General features: G+C 29.9%; 4 protein-coding genes across 6 annotated transcripts; 1 reads left to right on the top strand and 3 right to left on the bottom strand.

Annotated features, from left to right (window-relative positions):
- Positions 1–904: 904 nt before the first annotated feature.
- Positions 905–9,532, bottom strand: LOC145754646 (rhodopsin, GQ-coupled-like). 2 transcript variants are annotated; one of them, XM_082570738.1, is made up of 8 exons: positions 9,438–9,532; positions 3,351–3,449; positions 2,860–3,044; positions 2,335–2,434; positions 1,948–2,092; positions 1,715–1,823; positions 1,455–1,571; positions 905–1,374 (listed from the first exon to the last, which is right to left on the bottom strand). In XM_082570738.1, exons 2-8 carry the CDS (start codon positions 3,406–3,408, stop codon positions 1,270–1,272), a joined length of 819 nt encoding a protein of 272 aa, XP_082426864.1. In that variant the 5' UTR covers positions 3,409–3,449; positions 9,438–9,532; the 3' UTR covers positions 905–1,269. The 2 variants fall into 2 exon arrangements, with proteins under 2 accessions (XP_082426864.1, XP_082426863.1); XM_082570737.1 differs by lacking the exon at positions 9,438–9,532 and having other exon boundaries at positions 3,351–3,888.
- Positions 5,793–9,175, top strand: LOC145754645 (ras-related and estrogen-regulated growth inhibitor-like). The gene is made up of 4 exons (XM_082570736.1): positions 5,793–5,926; positions 7,525–7,581; positions 8,043–8,116; positions 8,316–9,175. Exons 1-4 carry the CDS (start codon positions 5,857–5,859, stop codon positions 8,994–8,996), a joined length of 882 nt encoding a protein of 293 aa, XP_082426862.1. The 5' UTR covers positions 5,793–5,856; the 3' UTR covers positions 8,997–9,175.
- Positions 9,533–10,371: 839 nt separating the features above from the next.
- On the bottom strand, positions 10,372–15,319 carry LOC145754644 (uncharacterized). The gene is made up of 10 exons (XM_082570735.1): positions 15,067–15,319; positions 14,737–14,846; positions 12,917–14,497; positions 12,712–12,824; positions 12,468–12,591; positions 11,711–11,832; positions 11,330–11,464; positions 11,090–11,165; positions 10,748–10,908; positions 10,372–10,647 (listed from the first exon to the last, which is right to left on the bottom strand). The coding sequence occupies exons 1-10, from the start codon at positions 15,215–15,217 to the stop codon at positions 10,557–10,559; spliced, it is 2,664 nt and encodes an 887-aa protein (XP_082426861.1). The 5' UTR covers positions 15,218–15,319; the 3' UTR covers positions 10,372–10,556.
- A 1,147-nt stretch (positions 15,320–16,466) lies between these two features.
- LOC145754932 (MLX-interacting protein-like) lies at positions 16,467–23,780 on the bottom strand. 2 transcript variants are annotated; one of them, XM_082571104.1, is made up of 21 exons: positions 23,677–23,780; positions 22,505–22,671; positions 22,190–22,284; positions 21,911–22,017; positions 21,723–21,814; positions 21,463–21,552; positions 21,238–21,388; positions 20,866–20,958; positions 20,594–20,718; positions 20,350–20,449; positions 20,197–20,279; positions 19,914–20,090; positions 19,588–19,693; positions 19,294–19,413; positions 19,024–19,166; positions 18,693–18,813; positions 18,462–18,502; positions 18,185–18,301; positions 17,834–17,961; positions 17,261–17,514; positions 16,467–17,026 (listed from the first exon to the last, which is right to left on the bottom strand). In XM_082571104.1, the coding sequence occupies exons 1-21, from the start codon at positions 23,720–23,722 to the stop codon at positions 16,905–16,907; spliced, it is 2,478 nt and encodes an 825-aa protein (XP_082427230.1). In that variant the 5' UTR covers positions 23,723–23,780; the 3' UTR covers positions 16,467–16,904. The 2 variants fall into 2 exon arrangements, with proteins under 2 accessions (XP_082427230.1, XP_082427231.1); XM_082571105.1 differs by lacking the exon at positions 23,677–23,780 and adding an exon at positions 23,003–23,197.
- Between the last annotated feature and the right edge of the window lie 315 nt (positions 23,781–24,095).

Below are 24,095 nucleotides of genomic sequence, written 5' to 3' on the forward strand. Positions count from 1 at the left end.
GAATATAATTAAAGCCTGTGCTGATCAAAAGATAATGTCAATGAATTTTAATTGAACTGATACAATTAGCAGTTTTTGACGTTAAAGCCATGACGGATAATCATGTTGTTTACTAATAACCTAGTACTAGGCGCAAATCCTAAAAATAAAAATATCAAACTTAAAAAATAACTTTTCATTTTTCCGTATTCTTCCTTATCAGCAGTTGTGTAACTAACATTTATTACCAATACGTTAAAACCTATAAGTTACATACAACAAATAAAACGTTATAAAAGTAACTATAGCCTAAAATAATAAGTTTTCAAAAGACAACAAAGGTACTATATAAGTTCATTAGTTACCTCTTACTTTAGACATAAGTGTTGTCACGCTATTAGCAAACAATAATTAACGTCGAAACTTAATTATAGCAATTACCTATGTTTAATGTAGTTACGAATAACGGCAAACAATCTATAAATAATTCTTTTAGTTACTAAAATACAAAGCAACCCTTTATGAATAAACATATTAAAAAGAAAGTTAATTTTTTTGAAATTATTTAATTTTTTTTGGTACAATTTAAACCCCGTTGGTCACGCCTGGCAATTAATGATAATATTTATAGTGTCGCAATAGAGATTTCTATGCATAAATAATGTCCCATTATGCGGTCCTACCCACCAGGGACAGCGTGTTTCAGCAGAATAACAATTAAATAATAATTTGCAAACATATCGGCTGTTAAATCGCTATCATCGATTTGACATTCACTGGGCCAAAGGGAATATCAGGACTGACAAGTCATTTTGGTTCGCTTTAAATATGCATGAGCTTGACCTATAATAAATGGCAAGATAAATGCCAGCGGAAATGTTTATAGCCATTTATTTTTTCGATAAAAATAACATTAATTTAGGTAAGTGCGGCGTTCAGAGAATCCGACATCAAATGCATATCCCTAAAAAGCATCTTACTGCCGATAAGTGTTTAAGCCATTACGAGTATATAACCCCATTTGCTATTGACTCATTTTTTTAAGAAATGTGCCAACGCATGAAATAATGTTAGGTAAAATTTATGTTTATGTAAATCGTTTATTAAAAAAATATAAAAGTTATGCAAGCAATGCAATTTACAAATTAATGTTTAAATGCATTTTGGGTCGCAATTTAAAATAAAAAAAAATAAAAAAAAAGTAAAAAAAAATAAAACAGAATATAATTTAAAAAAAAACTATCTTAAAAAATCATTAAAACTTGTGTTTTTTAAAACACGTCCACAGTTTCATTCCCTTTTAACGGAATACATTTCCAGGTAAGATTTTCTGACTTCATGATCAGAAAGAATGTAAAAGAAAGGCTTTACCGCTGGCAATACTTTGGGCATCATCTAAAGCAGAATAAAATAACTATAGTTTGTACAAAATCAACAGCACGTAAATCAAACTAAAGTTAAAGCTAAATTCTTACATGACAAAGAACGTTGATATAAGCAGGGATTTGATATCCGTAGAAAGCTCCTAAAAAGGCAGACAGTGCATATGGTGTGTAACACATCACATATATAAGGGGAAAGTACATTGCAATCTGCAGAAAAATCCACATTAAAAAAAATATTGTTTTAACCAATTCTAGCAATTTGGGTACGCCAAGTTATCAGTGTTGTCACATTGAGAGTAAACAAATAGAAAAACTAAAATTTTATACAAAAATAGTTAAATGAACTGCACCTTGTATTTATCAGAACGTTGATAAAGTTGATAATAGCATTTGGTCATGGTAACAACTGGGTAGACAAACCAGAAGACGGACAAAAAGACAATATAACACAGAAGACGCCTGCAAAAAAACAATATAAATCCAAAAAATATTATATTTGTTCATGTTTAACAAAATGCAGCAAAAGCCCATTCTTAAGGTAGTTTTTATTTGTTTAAATGCTGAAATATTTAATGTAGCTTACTCATCTGGTTGACTAAGGTCAATCAAACAACCTATCGTGTTTTCAGTTGCTTTCTCGAAAGAACCGTACTCAAAGGAAGGAAGTGAACCGACAATAAAACTGATTAAGCAAACTTGAACAACATCAAATCCATAACCCTTTCCAACTACAACAAAATACAGAAATCTCTGTTAAGGCAAAGTGTAAAAAATATATAGAATAGAATCCAACAAATCTTGAAAAGTACGTTGTTTCAGAACCAGTCTTAAGTTGTCTTTACCTAATCCTTATACTGCTAATATGTATTAGTGTTTTGAGAAATAAATAATGTTAACACCTTATTATATGTATATGTTTAGTAATGATAACTTAACCAAAATACCATTATTTACTACTACGAGTATTGACCTTTTTTCGGATTAAATGCTCGGTTATAGTCATCTTTTGCTTTTAACGTCATCACTTGGGTGCTTGAAAGACAAAACGTTAACGCGATCCAAGCATTGAACTAGAAAAAGAAATGAGTGTATAAATTATAAAAAAGAAATGTAAATTATTTAAAAAAAAAAAAAAAAGTATTTAAAATTTTAAAACAGATTAATGTGATTGCAAAATTTGATAGCAACACACATTAGCATCCAAGTAAAACAGTTTATTATTTAGATTTTCGAAACCGCAAAGGAAGCAAATATACTTCGAAAAATGCCACGTTAAGGTATGACAAAACCTATAAAACATGCCATAGTTATTAAATATTGACAGACGGCTTTACGAGATATTATATCGTAGTCACTAAACCAACAATATAAAAGCAATGGCTTTGTAAGAAAAAGCATTAACCAAACATCAACAAGAAATGTTTGGTGAACATTCACTATTGAAATTTTTTACTGTCAATTTCATTGAAAGTTCAAAAAAAGTTTAATTTCTTACTACGCAGCCCTGCTGTCCAAAAGTCCATGTTCCAGATGAAGCAGCATATGCCATCATGCCCACGTGAACCATAAATCCGATATCCAAAACAGCAAGCGTTCTCATGAACGGAGTTTGAGATATCAACTTCTTATCAAAATTGATGATTTTCTCGATCAAATAGTAACCGTATATTGTACAGCACACTAAAGAAATAATTTATTTAATAATTTGAAATTAAGCCTTGTTTTTTAAAGATATTATATTGAGGTCTTTTAACCTTAGAACTAAGTTTGAAGGTCACAGTTTTACAGTCGTTTTCGTATCAATTTTAAGAGTTATTTAACTTTAATTTTAACTATGACATATATTGCTTTCGAGAATTTGCATTTATAAAGATACTTAAGCACAAATAAAAACGATTTTTAAATCAAAACTCACTCCCTTTTAAGTTTATAGTGCGAGTTAGATAACAAAGAATAACAACTTACAAAATGAACAAAACAACTTACCTATTAAAGTACATGCTATTCCTACAACATGCTTGAGCGATTCATTTTCAATCTCCATTGCTTGGTATTTTATTTATTGAATAAACTTTGCTATAAAAACTGAAATATAAGGAAAACCAAAATTAAAAGCTGTAATTTGATTTATAGAATCATTTTCTTTTCTTGTAAAATCTCAATTAATACCTAGAACTATTCTACTACGTTACGTAACGTGCCTTGAAGCGCCTATGTTAAAAATTAAATGGAATATTTTTAAAGTCAACGAAACGGTATGTTTAATCAGTGTTTAACTTTATGTGTTTATATAATCTATAAATCCCAGCGGTATAGTTAAGTTAAAGGAAATTTCCAATTATTTTGAGGTTAGTGTGAATTGTTACACGTTTGGCGCAAGTTTTAACTGGGCAAAACAATTATGATAAATACCATACTAGTACTAATTTTAACTTGCACATTAAACCTTTATCCTAAGCTAATACTTAACAGTTCCATTTCCGTTATGCTATTAAAAATGTTGAAGTAAATTTATATTGCCTAAAATTTTTCAAGTCGCACCAAGAGCTATGTAAGACTTACAATGGTGTAGAATACTTTAACAACAAAACATGAGTTTTATTATCTCGATCATTATAAAAACTTTCACTCATACGTCACAAGTTTTCGAAGCCCAGATGACGTGAATCTATTCATTATAGTTTGTTTTGATGTAATTGATATGTATTTGCCTTTTCAAATGACTTTAGGTACTATTTAGAAATACGGACATTATAGTCTTTGTACCCCTACGCTTGTATAGCATAAATTCAATTCAAAAATGCTGTGTCGAAAACGAGTTAAATTTATGTAAACATTTTCAATATGCCAAAGGCTTAAATGATATCGTTTTTTAATTAAAATAAAGTTTTTTGTTATTTAACATTAAGGAAGTATGTGATTGCAAGCCCCGTAGACAAATCTTCGAAAAGGACAATTTACTGTATGACATTTGGTTAAGCTTTGTACCTATACGTAATTCTTTTAAAGCGAATATTCCACTACACATACTGATTTTGCTGTATTGCCAATACTTTAGGTATATAATATTATAAATTCAACACATTCCTAAACGGCAAGTACACGTTAAAAAAAACGTGTATTTTGTTAAAAACTTTTGAATTTTATCGACCTGGACATGGCGCCACAGAGCTACTAAAAACATTTCTTCTCTAAACCTCTAATATTATGTTTAATAATAAATGCAAGCCAAAAAATGAAAGTTGTCGCAAAAGACACAGACCTTCAATATAAGTTAAAAATATTAGGTTTGTTTTGTAAACAAAATAATGGAACAAATTTTTAAATAAATTTAGTATAAAACTTAATTGCGTACTATACAACATATTTCCGGGCAAAATGTTTAAAAAATATCGCACAGGTAATGTTGAATGAACAGGTAGTCATGCGAATCAAAACTAATGTTGGTAGTTTACGTAAAACTTAGAACTCAAGACCATTTGATTAAGGTTGTAACGAAAAAACATTATACGAAAATGTACGGGTAGTGAAAATTTTAAAATTAATAATTCTTGTTAAATGTAAATTGTAATTAAATATAAGAGTTGTTAGGATACCGATAGCGAAATCAATGAACCTATTTATAAAGCTATTTGTTTGTGCCTAAACATATCGTGTTTTGTAAACTTAAAATGAATGAAAGTTTAACTTAGATTTTTTTCCTGATAATTTAACTAATCGACAGTCAAATTACTAAAGATCACGATTTATGCTTAGTATAAGCCCTAGGGTTTAAACATCTTAAATCTACAGAAATATTTTACCAAAATTTGTACAACAAATTATGAGGTTTATATATAGAAATCATTATGCCTATAAATTTCGTGTCAAAGGATTTGTTTAAAGGGAATTAAATTCAAATGCATGTTGCAGATTAAGTCTAATACGTTATTATACAAAATATAATATTTAAGGGTACAACGGATCATAGTTTTTTTTAACAATAACCATTGTTTTAAATGACAATATCGTCTATACTTAGCTTTATCGCCGCGCGTGCTAAAGTGACGTAACAGCCAGCCCTTTCAAGAAAAAATATTTGCTTTCGTCTTAAGTAGGCTTCAGCAATTTGAACAAATATTAAGTGTTATGGAGGCGATAAGAAAACGTTAAAATAGAACGATTTTTAAAGGGTATATTTTTAATACTGAATGAGGTCAATCCTATTGTAGAAACGTAGCCAATTGAACGCAGAATTACAGTAGCCTATACGTATGCGTAAAATTCACACAACTTTTAAAAAAAATTTAAATTATTGTAATTTTTTTAAATGATCTGTTAAGGAAATGTGGTAGTTTAGTGATTGTAATAATTTAACACTGTCCTAGAGTGACAATTGAGCAATAATTCACGAATCAAACTAAATTTTTTAGTAAAATTATTCATTTTAGAAATCATTATGTAAAAAAGTTTTTTTTTAAATTTTTAAATATTTTTAAAATATTTTCATGCAATGTTTTGTTCAACTTCAACCAATCATATTCGGTTAATGGTAGTCGGGGAAAGCAAAGTTGGAAAATCAGGTATTTATTGTTTGTATAACTAACTCTAACGCGCTGTATATTGCTTTTTAAGTAAAGGTAATTACCTGGTCTTAAAATCTTTATAACAACATGGTTATTGTAGCTCGAAATGTTTTCCATTTTGCCGTTTGTTGTTTAGTTTAGGACTAAGCTTTTTGTCGTCAGTTAATTGAAGCTAACACCGTATCAAATGCGATCTTAAACTCGTCAAGGTAAAAAAGCCTTTTCTCATAACGACATAAGATAACAAAAAGCAAACACGCAGCATAGCTTTCGTATTTAAATGCAAATTCGTGAAGGTATTGTATTAATAAGGTATCAGAAATTGATTATAAAATATTACCTACTGATTACCACTACCCTATTTAAACATATACATTATTCTAGATACAAAAACAACTACTTTACATTGGTTAAAGCCTGACATAAATTAAATAATAATCATGGCATTAAATTGCTTTAAGGGTTTTTATAAGAAACCAACTTTACTAAGTATCGTATTACATTTAATCCCATGAAAGAAAAATAATGTAACCCTACTGCAGACAACCTATAGTTACCGTTTATTAACATTCTTTAAAGTCTTAACTGCATTTAACCCCTAGTCTGATTTTGTTTAAAATTTTGTCCGTGTTATAAAATTCCGATGTTTATCTAATTGTATGGAACTTTAAAAATATATTGCTATAAACAATATTAGGTATTACCATATTAGATTTTTTATAATTTTAAAGCAAATTTTTTTTAGTTTAACATAGTTGTTTCAATAGACCGTGTCGCAGCTGTTGTCAAGAGATATAACTTATTGTTTAGTTAAACTATGTTGGCCAATAGATCCATTTTTTATTATTTTTTGCATAAAAATCACAATTTAAGATAAGAAAATCATCTATTAATAAAATCACCAAAACGACTTAAAATTTATATCAATGATAGCAATATATATATTTTTGTACTAACTTGTTTGTATATTTAAACGTATAACCAGTAACTTTTTAAACAGCAAAATGCCGAAGGTTTTGTAAATATAATGTTATAAGTTTGTAGAGTTAGGCCAAAAATGATGCGTGCCTTTTATGATTACTCAAAAAATAAAATCAAAAAATAAATTTTTGTTGATTCGAAACGAGTGTTTGTTTGGACAAGATCTATATTGATTGAAGATGATGATGCTATGATGATTGACAATTTTCAGATATTATTATATTTGAATTATATGATAATTCGTGATTTAAAGATTAATAATTTGTTAATGGATCATTTTATGACGTATTTCAAGATGTATATCGGCCTATTTTACAAATGATATCATAACACATAGTAAACTTATTGTTCAAAATTTAAAAAATAATTTAAACTACCAATGCTCTGAAAAAAAAACTAAATTAAATTATTTTTTAATTTATAAGAAAATGTAACAAACTAATAAATTGATTTTGACATAAACATTTTTTCATAAATTTTTTTTTGACAAATTTATTAAATTTTAAATAGAATAAAATTATTATTTTTGATTGATATATGTGACATATGCTCAAACCAACGCAAACTGTACAAGTTTTTAATTACAAATTTTCTAAAAACATTTTTTGTTTAAGCTTTGGTCGTGAAGTATCTTACTGGGAGATTTATTTATGAATACCAATCCGACTTCGGTAAGTTTAAACTAAATTTTTTTTTGCTAGAAAGATTTATTAAAATATAATTTATCATAAATGTGACACTGTGAAATGTTTATTTAGCTACCGGTTGCTGTTTGATTTTTCCTCTTTAAATACTTAATCTTAGATTTTCTTTGTTTGAAATTTGATTTGACAATCAAATTGCTGATTGATGGTTTTAAATCTTAATCGATGTAAAGCAATTTATTTGCATAACAACCAATAGCATTTAGATCAAAATGGACGACTTATCATAAATTGAAATTAAACATTATTTGTTTTTCTACTTGAAAAAAAGCAAATTTCCTTTTCATTAATTTTATATGCCTGGAACAATATAAAAGTTTGGTCTTTAATAGGCACATAAAAAGCAAAACCCAAAGTTAATATATATTTTTGTTTAACATAACATAATACGTTAAATTATTTAAATTCAAAATTTTTAACTACTACAGATTGGAAATATGCATACCAAACTGAAATTGATAACGAACAAGTACATATGGAAATCATCGATTCACTTACAATGGTAAATACATTTTAACAAAATCTGCCAAAATTGTTTATTATGTTTTGGTTTAATTTTTAATTCTAATTAATTCTAATAAGGTGTAAATGGGGGTTACTAGTGTCACCTCCCTTTTGAGCAACCTGTTGTAGGGTGAGGGGGTAAATGGGGCTTGCTACATGGAAAAGTATTCATACTTTTTTTATAACTTTTTTTCTAGGACGACGCCCATATTCGCTGGGCTGAGGGATTTTTGATTGTCTATGACGTCACAAGACAAGACAGCTTAAAGCGGGCTGAAAAACTTAAAAAACACATCGAAATAATTCGAGCTACGAGAACTGTCCCGTTAGTTATAGTGGGCAATAAAGTTGACCTGAGTCATTCAAGGGAAGTAAAAGTTGTGCAAGCAGACGATTTTTCGCGCAAATTATCAGCACACCACTTTGCCTGTTCCGCATGCGGCACCGAAATTCAAATACGCCGCGCGTTTGACCAGTTATGTCGCGAGGTAGCGCAATTCAGACTTCACTCGGCACAAAAGCGCGAACGAAGGCGCAGTAGCCTAAGCCAAGTAAGACAGAGCCTTAAAATGTTGGTACACACCGGAAAGGCGCGCAGTAGCACTGCGAGCACACCGAACAGTGAAAATAACAGCCCGAACACTTCCGGTCGCAATTCGGGATCCAAACGTCGGTTCGGGTCCCCGTCTCCGTATTCGAGTTTAATGTCGGCGCCAGTTTTAAACGACGTACCCGAAGATGCCAGAGAAATGAATGGGTTTTTCGAAGTATTTAATCAAGACCATGATGTCAAACTACCGCAAGAACCGTCGTTGGATAAGGATGAAAATAAAAAAGGATCTCAGCAAAGAAATGTAATTGGCGCTATTGTTTTGTGAATTATTGGCTTATTATAGTATCTTACCACCACAAAAAGCACACCATAATAGTTTGAAAAAAATGTGTTATCGTGAAGTGTTTAAGTTTTTTATAAACGCTGGCGAATATTAAGGTTCGTAATTTAACGCCATGGTCATTCTGACTTTTAAGACTTTAATTAAAATCGTATGTAATAATTTAAATAGAAAATTGTAACATCCAATTTATAAAATAAAAGCAAGTATTAGAAAACAGAACTGTTTTTGCATTTATTTTCGTAGGGTAAATCTAAGGCATATTTTTTAAATCTAATTTGTCCGTCTGAAGCGAAGGTATTTTAATAAAATTTTAGTTTGGGTTTATAAAACGCACACTTAGGCCCATAAAATACACACTTAGGCCCATAAAAATAAAAAACCAATCACACTGGAACTGTGTCAACTATATTACTCTTTAAGTACCTGAAATGATCCAAGTCGTTACGTAGCCCCGACTTCGAATCCTGAGTTCTTTAAAACTTAACTTCTCCTTTGTTAGGTGACTGATAAGATTCCATCCATCCATAATCCATTCCTCCTTTTTCTGCTATTACCTTTCTACAGGATATAATCTAAATATAATTCATATTTTTCTACATAAAAAAATGTTGTTTATAAATTTAATTACTTTTTAGTCAAAATTTAAAGTTTTTTAACCGTCTATAATATGCCACACTTTATTTTGATAACATTGAACCTTTAAAATCTTAACTACTAAGCACTGTGAACTTACCTTGAAAGTTTATCTTTAAGAACCAAAATTATGATTTCGATTCAGTTTGCCGCAAAACTCTACGTCACTTCGTCATTGCCACGTGTGTTGTATGACACCACTTGTAAATGCAAAAGCATCAGTTAATTAAAATACTAATATAACAACACATATGAATAACTTGCTAAAATATCTTAATGTTAATTTGCTTTTAATTTAATATTTGTAACAATTAACTTCCCTTCTTATGACATAACAACTAACTTGTGCGTAACAAAGCTCTTTATGTTGCAACAACTGGAATTTCTCGGGGAGGCGTACTAATTATGACGTCACAATTCTTACGGCTTGCTTAATTGAAAAGATAGCGTGATTGTCTTCTACACTTTATTACCTTATTTGGTAGTAGATTTGCTCAATCAGAACGAAAAATATTGTACTTAAACAAAGTGCTAAAAAATGAAAAACGGACGATAACTATGTTTCAAAATCAAAGATTTCACAATAAAAGCGTGGATTTAACATCAAATCTTATTTTTCACACGTCACAATAACAACAATAGCAGTAATTATAACAACATTATATTAAAAATATTCACACAATAAAATATTATCAACATTATAAGCATCGTTATTAATAAAAAAAACATATTTAAATTAATCTAATGACTAGAACAACAAAGGCAAAACATTTAATGGCAAACTAATAAAGATAATTTAGGCAAAACAAAAAAGCCACATCCTTAAATTAAAAAAGGGTAACATGAACTAAAACATAATTGTCTCAAATTTTTAATAAAAAATCACAAACGCTTTCAACTTTCATATTTTTAAACATCTGTGAAAAATTTTCTCTTAGATCTATCATTTGCATTCGGAGGAGTTAGTAAATTAGATGACTCAGATATGTGGTTGGCACTTCTAAAATATAAAAACATTAGATTTTCCTTTTTATAAATTCTTTCCTTTTATATTTGTTAAAAGTAGTATAAACATGTATAGGCGTTAAGGTATCACATACGACGTTTTTGATAGCTTGCTTCTGTCAGATTTTGCATCCACGCTGATTACTGACATTTTCCTTGTCTGCCTTCTTACATTGTTCCACATTATACTCGCACTGTGAGACGGCGATGGCTCTTCACTACTAGCTGTTTTACGAACAGCATTAAACAGATTCTCCTGTAGCATATAACGTAAAAATATTTTAGTATTCGTAATTGTTGTACAAAAAGGTCTCTAATTTGTGCAACTATATGGCAGAAGCAAAATTCACAGATATAGCGATATACTCTAAGGCTCTATGTTACTTCGTGTGACGTATTGTTTTTGTACTGAAATTACAGAATTTATTCATTACAACCTGAAACTTTTCGACGTTGTTCTCGCTGTCTTTTTGATCAGTCATAAGATCCTCAGGCACCAACTTACAATCATCCCTAAGTATCAAAAAATATCCTGCTTTATATTTTAGAAATATCCTTTTTTAAATTACGAAACTGAAAAGTTAATGCTATAAGGTGTATTAGCAATTGACAAATACCAGTTTAGGTTTAGTATTAAGGTAACAATTCAATCTTCACCAACAAAATTAAAATCTTACTTGTCCAGATTGTACAAATAGTTGAAGTTTGAAACAATCACCGGTACGGGAAACGAAATGCAAAGAATTCCCAATATCGCACAACCAGCCCCAGTAATTTTCCCAAACAAAGTTACCGGAGCAACATCGCCATATCTTAATATTCAAAAAGTTATTATTTCTTACATTTAAACACTTCAACATTTCTATAAATAAACTTTTAAAAATGAAAAAATAACAGAATATAACAAGATTTGTATCTTACATTCAAACTAAAACTTAACAACAAGTTCAAAATAGGCTCAAAATCTATTTAAAAATCGGGCCCAGGTTTTAAATTAAGTCACTTTATTACAAGGTACACCAATATAGTTGTTAATTATTGTGCTTCAGTTAAGTTACCCGACTGTTGTCATTGTAATAAGAGCCCACCAGAAAGCATCAGGAATACTAAGGAATTGAGTATTGGGAGCTCCGTATTCAACAAAATAAGCAATACTTGAAAAAGTAACGGCAAGAACCACCTAAATATCAATGTTGATTCTGTTATTCCCTTATAGGATTAGCATTAGTAGCACAATTTTGCACTTAACATGTTTTAGAGAATATATTTAGAAGCACTTCGAATCTTTCATTAACACTTTAAATTAGAACAAGTTTCAAGTTTCTAAGGTAACAAAACAAAATACGTCGACCTTTAAAAGAATTAACTGCAAAGTGGTGATGCACGTTGTATAAAATATTCATAACAAATTGTTTCGTTTTATTTTCAAAATATTGCTAATAAATAATTTAACGTGTATATAAATATTTAAAATTTAAATTAAACCCCCTTCAATTTTCGTCATTTTAAAACTTTAAAACATCCCTTTAATTTTTCTTTATTCTATATTTTTATTAAAATTATTTTTTTATAGGCTGTAATTAAAATCATTACATTCTCGAAAAACAAATTCGTATTCGCAGTACAAGTTTATATGAATGTTACACTTTCTTAGTGAAGAGTTCTTAGTGAAGCTAACATATTTTTAAGCTCCGAAATTCAATTTTTGATCAGGCAATGTCAAAAATGTTTATCTTCAAACACTATCAAAGGATAATAATTTTCAAAAGCGAAAATCCTTATTTATCAACATCAAATAAATAAAAAATAGTTTACCTCAAATCCCACCAACAAAAATAAGACGCGTGTACTTCTTAACAAGGTAAGTCCTAGTATTCGAAAACCTCTCGAATATCGTGATAACTTCAGAACCCGCAACATTCGAATTAGACGAATTGTCCTGTTCAAAAGAAAAAGTTTTAATCGGCAAGCTTTAAAAAAACGTTATTTATAAAATAAATGCTATAAATCTACAAACACAATGCCTTAGCATAACTTTATCCTTTAATTTTAGTCCTACCTTAATATTGTTGCAGTCTGGGGCCTCATGTGCATTTTTGTCTCAAAGGACATTACAATCAATGTTATGAAGTAAGGCAGAATTGCTAACGTATCAACTATGTTCAAAAAATCCTGCAAATCAAAAAAAAATTATTTAATCCAAAACACTATTGGCAAGTTGCAAGCAAGACCTTATGTGGAAGGTTAAAGGTTAAATAACTTACTTTGCAAAACTTTAACTTGCTTGGACAGGCATAAAATCTCAGGCTTAACTCGATCAGAAACCAAATTATGCAAGCAGATTCTGTTAAAAACAAAATACCAGCCAAGCTGCCGAGTTTGGCTTCCAGTACAAGCCAATATACAGGTGACCTGCGAGATGCATCATTCACCAATGGACAAAGTTTCTTTAAAATATTGACGTTTTGTGTTATTTTATTATAAATTAACTCGTTTGGGAACTCTGGTCTATTCGGTTGTCTCCCAGTTTCGAAAAATTTAGCAACATTATTTTCCCTTTGAAGTACCTTTAGTTTAGTGATGTTGCAATTTTGAACTTTTTTTCCGTTGTTTATTTTGCAGATAAATGAACTAGCTTGATCAGTATTTTTGTGTTTTCTTATTTCTTCCTGTTTTTTGTTTTCTTTTAAATTAGTAACAGCAGAGTTTTCGGTATTAGGTACCTGTCGATGTCGAAGTTTTCGTTTGGTCTGCAAAGGCAAATTTTCTTCAAAGTGAGATTTAGTATTTTCTGTTGTTGTGTTTAAAAACTTATTAAGATTATTTTTTTCGTCAATGGTTTCGATTAAACATCTTTTGTAAACATATTTTTCCATCAGCTTCGATCCGAAATTTGAAACGCAAAAAAGTAAAGTAAATTTAAGTTGATCAAAAACGTCACTTGAAACTTCTTCTTGAAAAGATTCAAATAGATTGTTAAACGACGTATTTGTCCTATTTTCGTAATACCTTTCATTTAAATAGGTTTGACACGTGTTTAAAGCAGGCTGGAAACCGCCTTCTAACTCATTGCCTAAGGATTCAAAACTTGGGATGGTTTCCAAACAAAATACTGTCACCGAAATGGCAATTACAATAGCTGAGATAAGAGTGACAGATTGAGCCAAATACGATGCATTGTGATCCTCAAAAAGATTCCAAATAAATTGTTTCAACTTTCCTTTTGGAAGCGGTTTTACCTTTGTTTCGACTAAAATTCCTTCTTCTTTTAGATATTGTTTTAAAGTATCGAAGCTAAATTGATAGAACTTAATCTCGTTTATAAAAATATCTATTGGCAGTTCGTCAGGTCGTTTCAGAACGCCGCCGTTTTCGTAAAAATCGACAATAACTTCAAAAATGTTTCGATGTCGGTCTAGAAAATATTCATTTTTGTCCCAATCAAAAAACTGTGCTCTCGATGCAGAGTTGCCAAGCAAAGTTTCCGGAAATTTGTCTAAATTTCGAACGTCAACGTCAAAAAGTCGCCCGGCCACGTTAAAGACGACTTTGTATTGTTGTGGTATTATAGATTGAAAATGAGTCGGGTTGGACGAGCGGTTAATGCTGTCGCTTTTGTATTCCTTTGTTTCTTGTTGCAATAGTGCGTTTTTCTTTACAGGTTTGCTACTTTTTAAATGTTCTGCTTTTAAATTCTGTTCTAGAATGTCGTCCGACAAATTTTGAGAAGACGACCAAGCCCGTAATGAAGTCATGGAAGATGGATAAGTTGATGAGCAATAATGCTGAGATTCCTTGAGATTATTAGAATCACTTTGTCTTTTTATTCTACGAGGACTTCTTTTCTAAAATTTAAAATTTTGATACAACTTAAATTTACACAAAATACAAGATTTCTGATATTATATTTTTTACTGTGTGCCATTACACTTTTTAAACAACGTTTGTAAATTTTAAATTGTTATACACATTTCCTTATGAAGATAAAATTAAGACAAATTTGAAGTCATGACCACTATAATATAACAAACAATTCCGCATATAATATATCTTGTAAAATTTGATAGTTCTTTTTAACATTTACCTTTCTTTGACAAGTTGTTTTAATATTATCCTCCTCAAATACATCTCCGTCTGAACTTTTATCCGTGTTCAACCTAGTATCGTGACGACGATGATTTATAAAAAAGTTCTCTAAAGTAAAAACAAGTAATTCGCAAGGTAAGAATCAGTATAATACATTTAAGAATAACAGTAAAAAATTTGTCCATAAATCTGAATAGTTTAAGCTATACTTAAGAGTATTTGCAAAGAATTTTCTAAAATAGTTTTATGGTTTTGATGTATTTAAAAAAATTAATTTAAGTTGGGTTTTGTATTCAAATATAAATCTGTTGTAGTCATGTCAACTTACCAAATTTATCATTTAACTCTGCCGAAGACGAGATTTTCTCTCTCTCCAAAGAAGTGACGTCATTAATGTCGTTTAACGAAGAAACCGAGCCAAATGACATGGAGGTGTCCAGATCTTCCCCGTTTGCATTAAACACTGAGATATCTGACATGTCAATAATGGGAGAAAGGTATCTATCATTGTTTCTGATCGTTTCGTATTTCCTTATTCCCAGGCCAAGTTTTCTATCGCAATCCACGTGTGTTTTAGCATTACTATTGCAAACTTTTGTATTAACATTTATTTTTTCCTCTACGTCTCCGTAGCTGTTACGATCCATTTTAACTCAGCCAACCACGAGTATTGAATTTATGATAACCTAAAACAGAAAAAAAATTGTGCAATAAAAATGTGTTTGACCTAAACTAGAAAAATAGTAAAAAAATGATAGACTAGGTAAGTTTTAAAATGCTTGAAATTTGCATTTTGTGCAGCTGTACCCTTTAAATAATTAACTGTGAGGCGTTGACATTACAGCTTACGTAATATAGCGATAACTTTGCTGATTTGTTTACCATCATTACCAATTTTAAATGGGCCTAAGTAAAGTCTAATTAAGCTTTATCTTGTATCGTAGTATAAAAAATTAAGAAATTATTTGGACAGGCCTACAACAACTTTTGAAAAACCTTTTTTTTTAAACCTAATTAACTGTTTCAAGCTAGCGTAACAGTCGGTATTTTACATGGCATATACGGCCTACAATATTTACAACTATTTATCAAAAACACAAGGTAGTTTACCTTAATTTTAGTTCTAGACAAATTAATATCTAAATTGTTTGCCAAAACCATAATAAATTGCCTAAAACCGTTAAAAACATGCTTTTATTCTGACTCGCGTGCCTAGGCCCTAAACGATCGACTCGCTGTGCCACGACTTATAAATGAACGCTGCGGAAAAGAATATGTTAAATATTTCATCAGTTGTCAATTTTTCGGAATTTTAACTGGTAGCCTATGTGTGAATATTTAGCTTGAGTATGCCATATTTATTTATACTTAACAAATTTATATATATTATTAAATAATTATAATTGGATGTATTTTAATATTGCCGTTTAAGATTTAACTTTGAAAGAAAACGTTACATTAAATTTACCGCTATACTGGGCTAATAGAACCTAAATCTTTTTACGTCAATTAAAATATCTTTATTATATTATTCACTCTTTCTAATATTTTGGACCAAGTTTGTTAAAAACTTTTACTTTTGTTGTTAAAAAAGGAGCAAATGAATGTCGCTTACGCATTTAAGAATGCAATCAGCATATAACAATAACTAAAAACTGACATTCTAATGGCTCAAAATTACCTTGTGAAAAACTTAAGTACTATTGATAAAGATAAGCTATCTTTAAATTGCTTTTATAAGCACAAAGCGTTTATTGTCAATAAAAAAATAACAAATGCCTTGAGAGGAAACACATTGTTGGCAAAAAAACATATAGTACATGGTTTCGGCTAAGGCTAAAGATTACTGTAGCATACATGATAAAGTTTTCTTTTAAAAAGCAAAACAAATTCTTCAAAAAATGTCTTTCTTTTTAAGTTAAACTGTCTACAGTGATACCTTTTGTTAGAATTATTTAATTTGGTAAGGACCAAAGCAAAGAAAAGATCAATTACAAAAACATTATATATACAGCATTAAAAGTAAGGCAATATTAATTAGTATAATTAATAAAGTAGATCACATTTAATATTAATAGAACACTGATATTTAGTTAAAATTATTTGTACTATTTATACGACAACAGTCAAATCGTGAAGGTTTATAAATAAGAACCTGTTAATTTGTCAGCTTCGATTTGAATTTTCGGTTTCCTTTTTTACTAGTTCGATGATATGTTCAGGAAGTAAAGGAGGGTTGGATAAAATAGAAGTGGTCGTACTCACAACTTGTAAGGAATGAACAACGCCTGGGTTAAAATGTAAAATTAAAATTTGTATCCAAAGTAAAAATATGCCATGTACAAACATTATAACTAGTTGAGCAAGATATACTAGCTAGTTAAATACATATTATTATTTAGCCCATATATTTTAGCCCATATCTGCAAACTGCCATTTAATTGCCAACAAAATTCAGCACCAAGTATTTGTTAACAACAGTTATAAGTTATCTAAATATTTAATCACTAAATATTGCATACTTGGCCTAAGTACAGGCAGTGAGCACTTTTGATCAACCCAGCTAAAAACAGATCGAATGAGGCCATCTATACTTCCAATATTAACCATTCCTTGATATGATTCAAACCAGGGTTGGGTTATAATACCGAAGATGTAAAACTTCCAATCGCGCTGGGCTCTTGAACGAGTCCAGGCCTCAAATTTGTCCTTTCCCTCGTCAACCTTAGGGCGCGAAACAGGGGCTCCAGTGACAGGAAGAAGTTGCTGACAATTACTGCCAAAAAAAGTTTATAAATTCTAATCTAAATTCTTTCTCAATTTTTGAGTGTAGTAAATCTTGTACAATTTCATGCCTAAAATTAAGGGTAGCATTTGTTTCTTTCAGCCAAGTCTTAAGTTGCTCTTGCCATTTTTTTAAATATTATTAATCACATTGCCAAATAGTTTAATATGCTAATTGGTTTTTGCTTTCTACAGAAGTCAATATTGCTTATAGCACCTTACGCATGACTGATACACTGTATATTGAATCAATGACCTTACATTGTAAAGTCAAGTGTTCTAACCATTAAATATTTAAGTAAAATAATTACTTTATTGCAAGTTTTAATTTCTCCTCTTCGGCCCGAATAGCTTGGATCTCTTTTTCCATCTTCGCTCGTTCAATTTGCATAACTTTAATGTGTTGAACTGCCTTGTTCATCAGACTGGCTTTACTTACCTTAAAAAGTAAGAAACACTAAGCAAAACAGTACCAACTTTAGCTTATCAAAAAATCAGCATTTAAGCAATACCATTAATAATATCATAAACTGTCAAAGGCAATTTAAGATTAGTTTGTGGTAACAAAGATTTCTCTATATTTTGGCCATTAAGTTCTCTATATTTTGGCCATTAAGTCACATTAAGGATAAAAGTATATTAAAACAAATGACTAGAAGTACTTTTGCATTGTTCAGTTGGGAACCTCCAGGAAGTAATTTCTGAAGTCTATCAAATCCCAATTTAATGTTAAATCTTCTTTTTTGTTCAGCAGAAAATGATCCAGCTCTTTGCATCATCTAAGAATTGTTTTATTTTTAAATCTCTGTTTAGCTTACTAATTAATTTTTAACAAACTAAAAGAAGTGGCATTGTTTTGAGCTTGGCAAAAGTTTGTATTAAATATAGTGCCTTACATAGGGTCCTAAAAACTTAAATGCTTGAATGATGTTTACTCACCATATGTAAAGCTTCAGTGTCTTGGGCAAGAGTTTGAGAATCTGTAAAATAAAGAAATTTTATTTAAAAGTAAGTATTATATAAAAAAATATAGTAAAAAAATAATATTTGACATAACTAAACAATTGCAAAAGTAACTTCAGCCCAGTCTTAAGGTGAGTTTTCTTCAAGATGTTGGCAACAGTTACCAACAAATCAAAAACTCTTTCAAGTTGTATCGCAACCTATTACCTTGCATTTCAACATCAGATTCTGAATGGGTTCTGTCTTGCTTGAGTGTCGGTTCATTTTCGACTTTTTCCTCCACTGTTTTTTTCTTGTAAATCGGGATTGGGGTTTGAAATAAAGCAATCTGTAAATTAAATATTATTTTAAAAAACTTCTGTTTTTCTGAGCCAAATATGGTTTTATATTTTAATTTGTATAAGCCACAGCTATTAGTAAACTGAAGTCTTTTTCAATATTAAACTATAGGTTTTTTATATATATGTTTTATATATATAAATATATGTTTTTCCCTGTAGCTCAAAAAAAAATGTTTATAGTCAAAACATAACTAAACCTGTTTATTTGGCACTGGCGATGTTTTTGAAACCTGGAAAGCCGGAGAGGATCTTTTCCCAGAAATTTTTACAGGTTGTTTTTGCACAGGTTGTTGAACTTGTTGAACATTTTTCACTTGAACAGGAAAGTTGTTTGATTTTTCTGAAACAAAATTTTCGAAATCAGTTGACAATTTTTTTTTATATATTTTTTTTTGGTAGTTATGATCATTATTACCAACTTCAATTAAATTACCTAAAAATTATAAAAAAAATTGTAAATTTCTTACTCTGTAGTAATTGTCTCAGTAGGAGAACATTTGATGTTGACATATTTTGTGATTGATCAATCTTGATTCCAATTGGTTGATTTTCTTGATATTTCAGCCTATCAGGGTTAATCACCATTTCTACATTAATTTTAAAAAACTTTAACAAATTCTAGGCAACATTTGGTAAAAAAGGGTTGTTGTTGTTTTTATTTGTAAAATTTCTTTTAACAAAAAATAACTTAAACTTCTAGAAAATTTTGAAATTGAAGAACAAAGTAAATACGAGAAAAACAAACAATGTAATGAACTCACCCTGGTTCATTGGTTCAGGTCTTATTTGCATTTCATTCATTTGAATCTGAGAGTTATTATCGTCTGCTCGCTTCGAAATATAATAATTCATTTGCACTGGTGATGTCTGAAAACATTAACAATATATTCTTATCATGTAGAATAATTTACAAAGACTAGCTATTGTGTAAACAATAAAATAAATTCACCATTAATAAAACACAAATTAACGTCAACTCTAAATTGTTGGGCCAAAATTTTATCTACACAGCTTATTATTTAACCATCAAATAATTTTTCTTCATAAAAAAAACAAAATTTTTGTTGTTAAAAATTGTTTAACTAACCTGTGGTCGTGTATAAATGACTGAATCTTGTGGCAAACTGGGTTCCATTTTCGAATAAACATCTTGTAAAACTTGTTGTTGTTGCTGCTGTTGTTGCTGCTGTTGTTGTTGTTGTTGCATGTAAGGACCAATTCCTGTTATCATGTTGTTTCCAATTTGTCTGTTTTGCTGCATAGGCTAAATTTTCAATTTTCAAAAATATTTATAAGAAAATACACAAGGCACAAACATATTTGAAAAACTGTTAAACTGAATCATTACAAAAAGTTTAAACATTGTTGACCTGTGAATTAATCTGAGACTGTGATATATAAACTTGGGGTTGTTGAGACATGGTCATTGATGAATTCATTTTATGCTGTAAATCTAAACAAAAATAATTTTGAAATATTAAAATTAGGTTTCAAATATGAACTTTTTTATCACAATTATTTACCTTGTTGATTTTGAAAATGAACTGATTTTTCCTGTTCATTGATGGAATATCCATCTGTTATTTCTCTTGATGTGTAGTCAGGTTGATTAAAGTTGTTTACCTAAATATTTAAAAACAAAATAAAATAAGACAAAAAATAAATTTTGGGACCACTTTTTTAAGCTGTTTGTTTTCTTGAAGTTGAATATTACCAATAATTGTGTATATATGCAATCAAATAGTTTTTATAAATATAACTAATAACCTGATTTGAATTTGGCAAAATAAGTTTAGGTTGCTGTTGTCTGTTATCTTCCATAAGCTGATCATTTAATAAGGAATTGTTGTTGTAGGAATTTGAAGGACCCACTTTGCGAGGGTTTAGTAAATCTAAAAAATTAAAAATAAATATTAAACTGCATGTGCATGTTCGAATCAATTAAAAAAAAAATTCCAATAACTTTTTAAATGAAAAAATCAAAAAAACTAAATTAAAACTTAAAAGTAATAAAAAAAAAATTACAAATCAATTCAAACCTTGCAATGGATCAAAATCTATAAAATCATCCATAATTGGTTGTAATTGAAGTAATCCAGGTTGCATTACATCAGAATTTGTTGAATGCATTGCTAAATATTAAAGATATAAATTAAAGTTAATTTTGTTAGCCTCAATTAAAAAACAACTTTTAGATTAAAGTAAATCTAATTCAACCTCTGGTGCTTCAAAATAACATTACTCATATTCTTAAAAATAAAAAATGGATGTTTATAAGTCTATGAATGTAGCATGATTTAAATAGCCAATAATACAAATAAAATAATTCTACAATGGAAAGAAAATTCAAATAGTATTAAACCTATTTTATGAGCTTAAAAACAAACATTAAACATAAAAATTCTTCTAACCTATTTCCCTTGGGTTTGGAAACTGGAAAGGCTGATGTGTTAAGCTGGTAAATAAAGTGTCGGTTAGGTCGGTGTAATACTGTTCATCTGACATCTTCGATTTATCAAACTCCTGCTCTTTTGTAGGTGAATTTTGTTGCTCGTTTGTATACTAAAAAAATTTTGTCCAGTTTAATTGACCCAAGACTAAGCTTATGTCAAAAAATGATTTTATTTCGAACTTACATTTTCAATGAAAAATACTCTCCACTTTTTGTATTCAGCCACAACTGTTTCTATTCTTCTTTTCCAGTATTTTCCTTCCATCACAACAGCCTGCAAACCATTACACAACAATTAAATAGGCACAAAAGTTAAAAAGGAAATGGCACCATAGAAATATGCCATTCATAAGTAAGAAATTAGGCTTCACCAACATGATATGTGCAGCTTATATAAACAACTTAAAATAAATAAATTATTTTATCGATAACTTTCTACTGTACCTCGGGTCTTGCATGTGAATCTAAATCTGCATCGCCCTCTAATGGTGTAGAAAACTGAATCAGAGATCGTTCTTTACGATTCTTCATCACATCTAAAAATTGCAAATCAGAACAAATTTCAAGGATTTAAGTTAATTAACTAAAAACTTTTTTGTGATACTGGTAATCAAAACAATAAAGTTATTTACATTGTATGTGCCATGTTCTCCAGATTGCATTATTAAGTCGAATTTTATCTTTGACTGTTAATTTAAGTCCTTTAAAGTTTTTCCATTTAGGAGAAACTACTTTTCCTCTGCAATCAGTAAAAATAAAATAATTAAAATTAAAAATAAAATTTTACATACAAATACTATAGTAATACATGTTGTAACAAATTTAAATGAAAATTAATTTATTGAAATCAGCATCTTAAAATTAGAAAAAGCATAAAATAAATGTTATTAAAAAATTAAAAAGGCTCATACCCCATATAAGCTAGTGACATGCACTGAAATAATCTCGCCAATGAAGCATCAATTGTTATTTTGTTTGAAGCTGAATTACCAAATCGATATGTGTCCTGAAAAATAACACTTAAAAAAAATCTTCATAATATTAAACTTTTATTACATTAAATTTTTGGACTTTTTAATGATAAGCTACAACATTTTGTAATATTGGCCTCGCTCGATGCCTTTTGTAATTTTCGCTTTTTTTGAAAGATTTCATAAAGAATTTAAAACGATTTGTACTTTTATCCCTTACAGCTTTTATATAGGAGTATAAACATAAACAAATACCTTTGTTTCTTTGGCAGCATTGGAAAAATCAAATTCACCAAGTTGAACAGATTGTTCGTGATGAATCGGCGAATCACGATCGTGATCTGTTGCATCATCAGGATCATCCTGTACAGATGAGATCATGAAATGCCCAGAATGAATAACTTCTGTTTTTCGATGACCGTCTATCGATTAAAAATTTACTTTTAAACAAGAGTCACTCATAAATTTTTTCTTTTTTTATGTATTTATTTATCCTTGTTGTAAAAAGGTTGACTTCATGACCAAAACATATAGCAACATTAGTTACTCCGATCCAGTATTGAGTTGCCTTTGGCAGTTTGAGATATTATAGATTATAATTGCCCTGATATTAATCTGCTGATTAAGTATTAGCTCAACAGAAGTTTATACCATTCATAGCGCCTTACATAAGGGTGCTACAGCATAGGAGCAGTGAGGATCAAACCCAAGATGCCAAGTAATTAAGCCAAAATTATTTGACCACTACACTACCTGGAGACTGCTTGGGGTAACAACGCGGGTAGTACTAAATTACGGGATGCAGGAAGTTGCGAGGTGCGGGAAATATCGACTGACCGAGGCCGTATGTAAACGTTAACAAAAAAACGCTGAATGCGAAAAAGAACGGACTTTTTATACCCTCCCCTAATCTTTCCTTGTGCTTTATATTTAATTTCGCATCATTTCTTGACCTTTAAAGTCAATCCCGCATCACCCCTTAGCCCTTTAGATAAAAACAGCAATCATCCCACAGAAAAGTACAAAAATTCCGTTTCGTCCTGCATTCCGCGAATTTATGTTAACATTTACATTCATGCTGTAGCGCCCTTGAGTAAGGCACTATAAACGGTATAAACTCCTGCTGAGCCAGCACTTAATCAGCAGCATAATTACCGGGCAATTATAGTCTCTATAATATCCCAAACTGCCACAGGCAACTCGAGACTGGGTCGGAGTAACTTATGTTACTCTATGTTTAAGTCGCGCATTTGACTTTCCCACATCGAGGATAAAGATATATACAAAAAAAAAAAATACGGTCCCGCACTATCCCGCACTTTAGTATTGTCCGACAACGCTGCACGTACACATAGGTAGTAATGTAACGCTGCACGTACACATAGTTCAAGTTTAATTTTTTTTAATTCACCAAAAAGTAAAACTACCTCCTTTGTTGGTTTGATCCAGATCATAAAATATCAAAGAGTCCATTGTCCTTAGATTGTTTATTCCTTTTGTAACTCCAACTTAGCTCTTGTTTTGAGCAAAGTTAACTAATTCTTTACTCAGCGGCATGAGAAAGCGGAAAGTTAGGAAAGGAGTGATTCCAAATATATTTAAATCAACGTACACAAAATTACAAAAATTTTTCTTAATATTTAAATGTTTTACGGAAAAATATATAATAAGTATAATATATACAATTAACATAATATAAATACAGTTAAAATAGCAAAATTAAATTGATGATTTAAAAACAAAATATTGGGTTTCGTCCATATCACAAAATAAACAAAGGTGGGGTCTTTAAAACGTAAATTACTTACTACATTACTACCAAATTATTACCGTTATACAACCTTTT

This window comes from Corella eumyota, chromosome 6, assembly GCF_963082875.1.
Source record: "Corella eumyota chromosome 6, kaCorEumy4.1, whole genome shotgun sequence".
NCBI lineage: Eukaryota > Metazoa > Chordata > Ascidiacea > Phlebobranchia > Corellidae > Corella > Corella eumyota.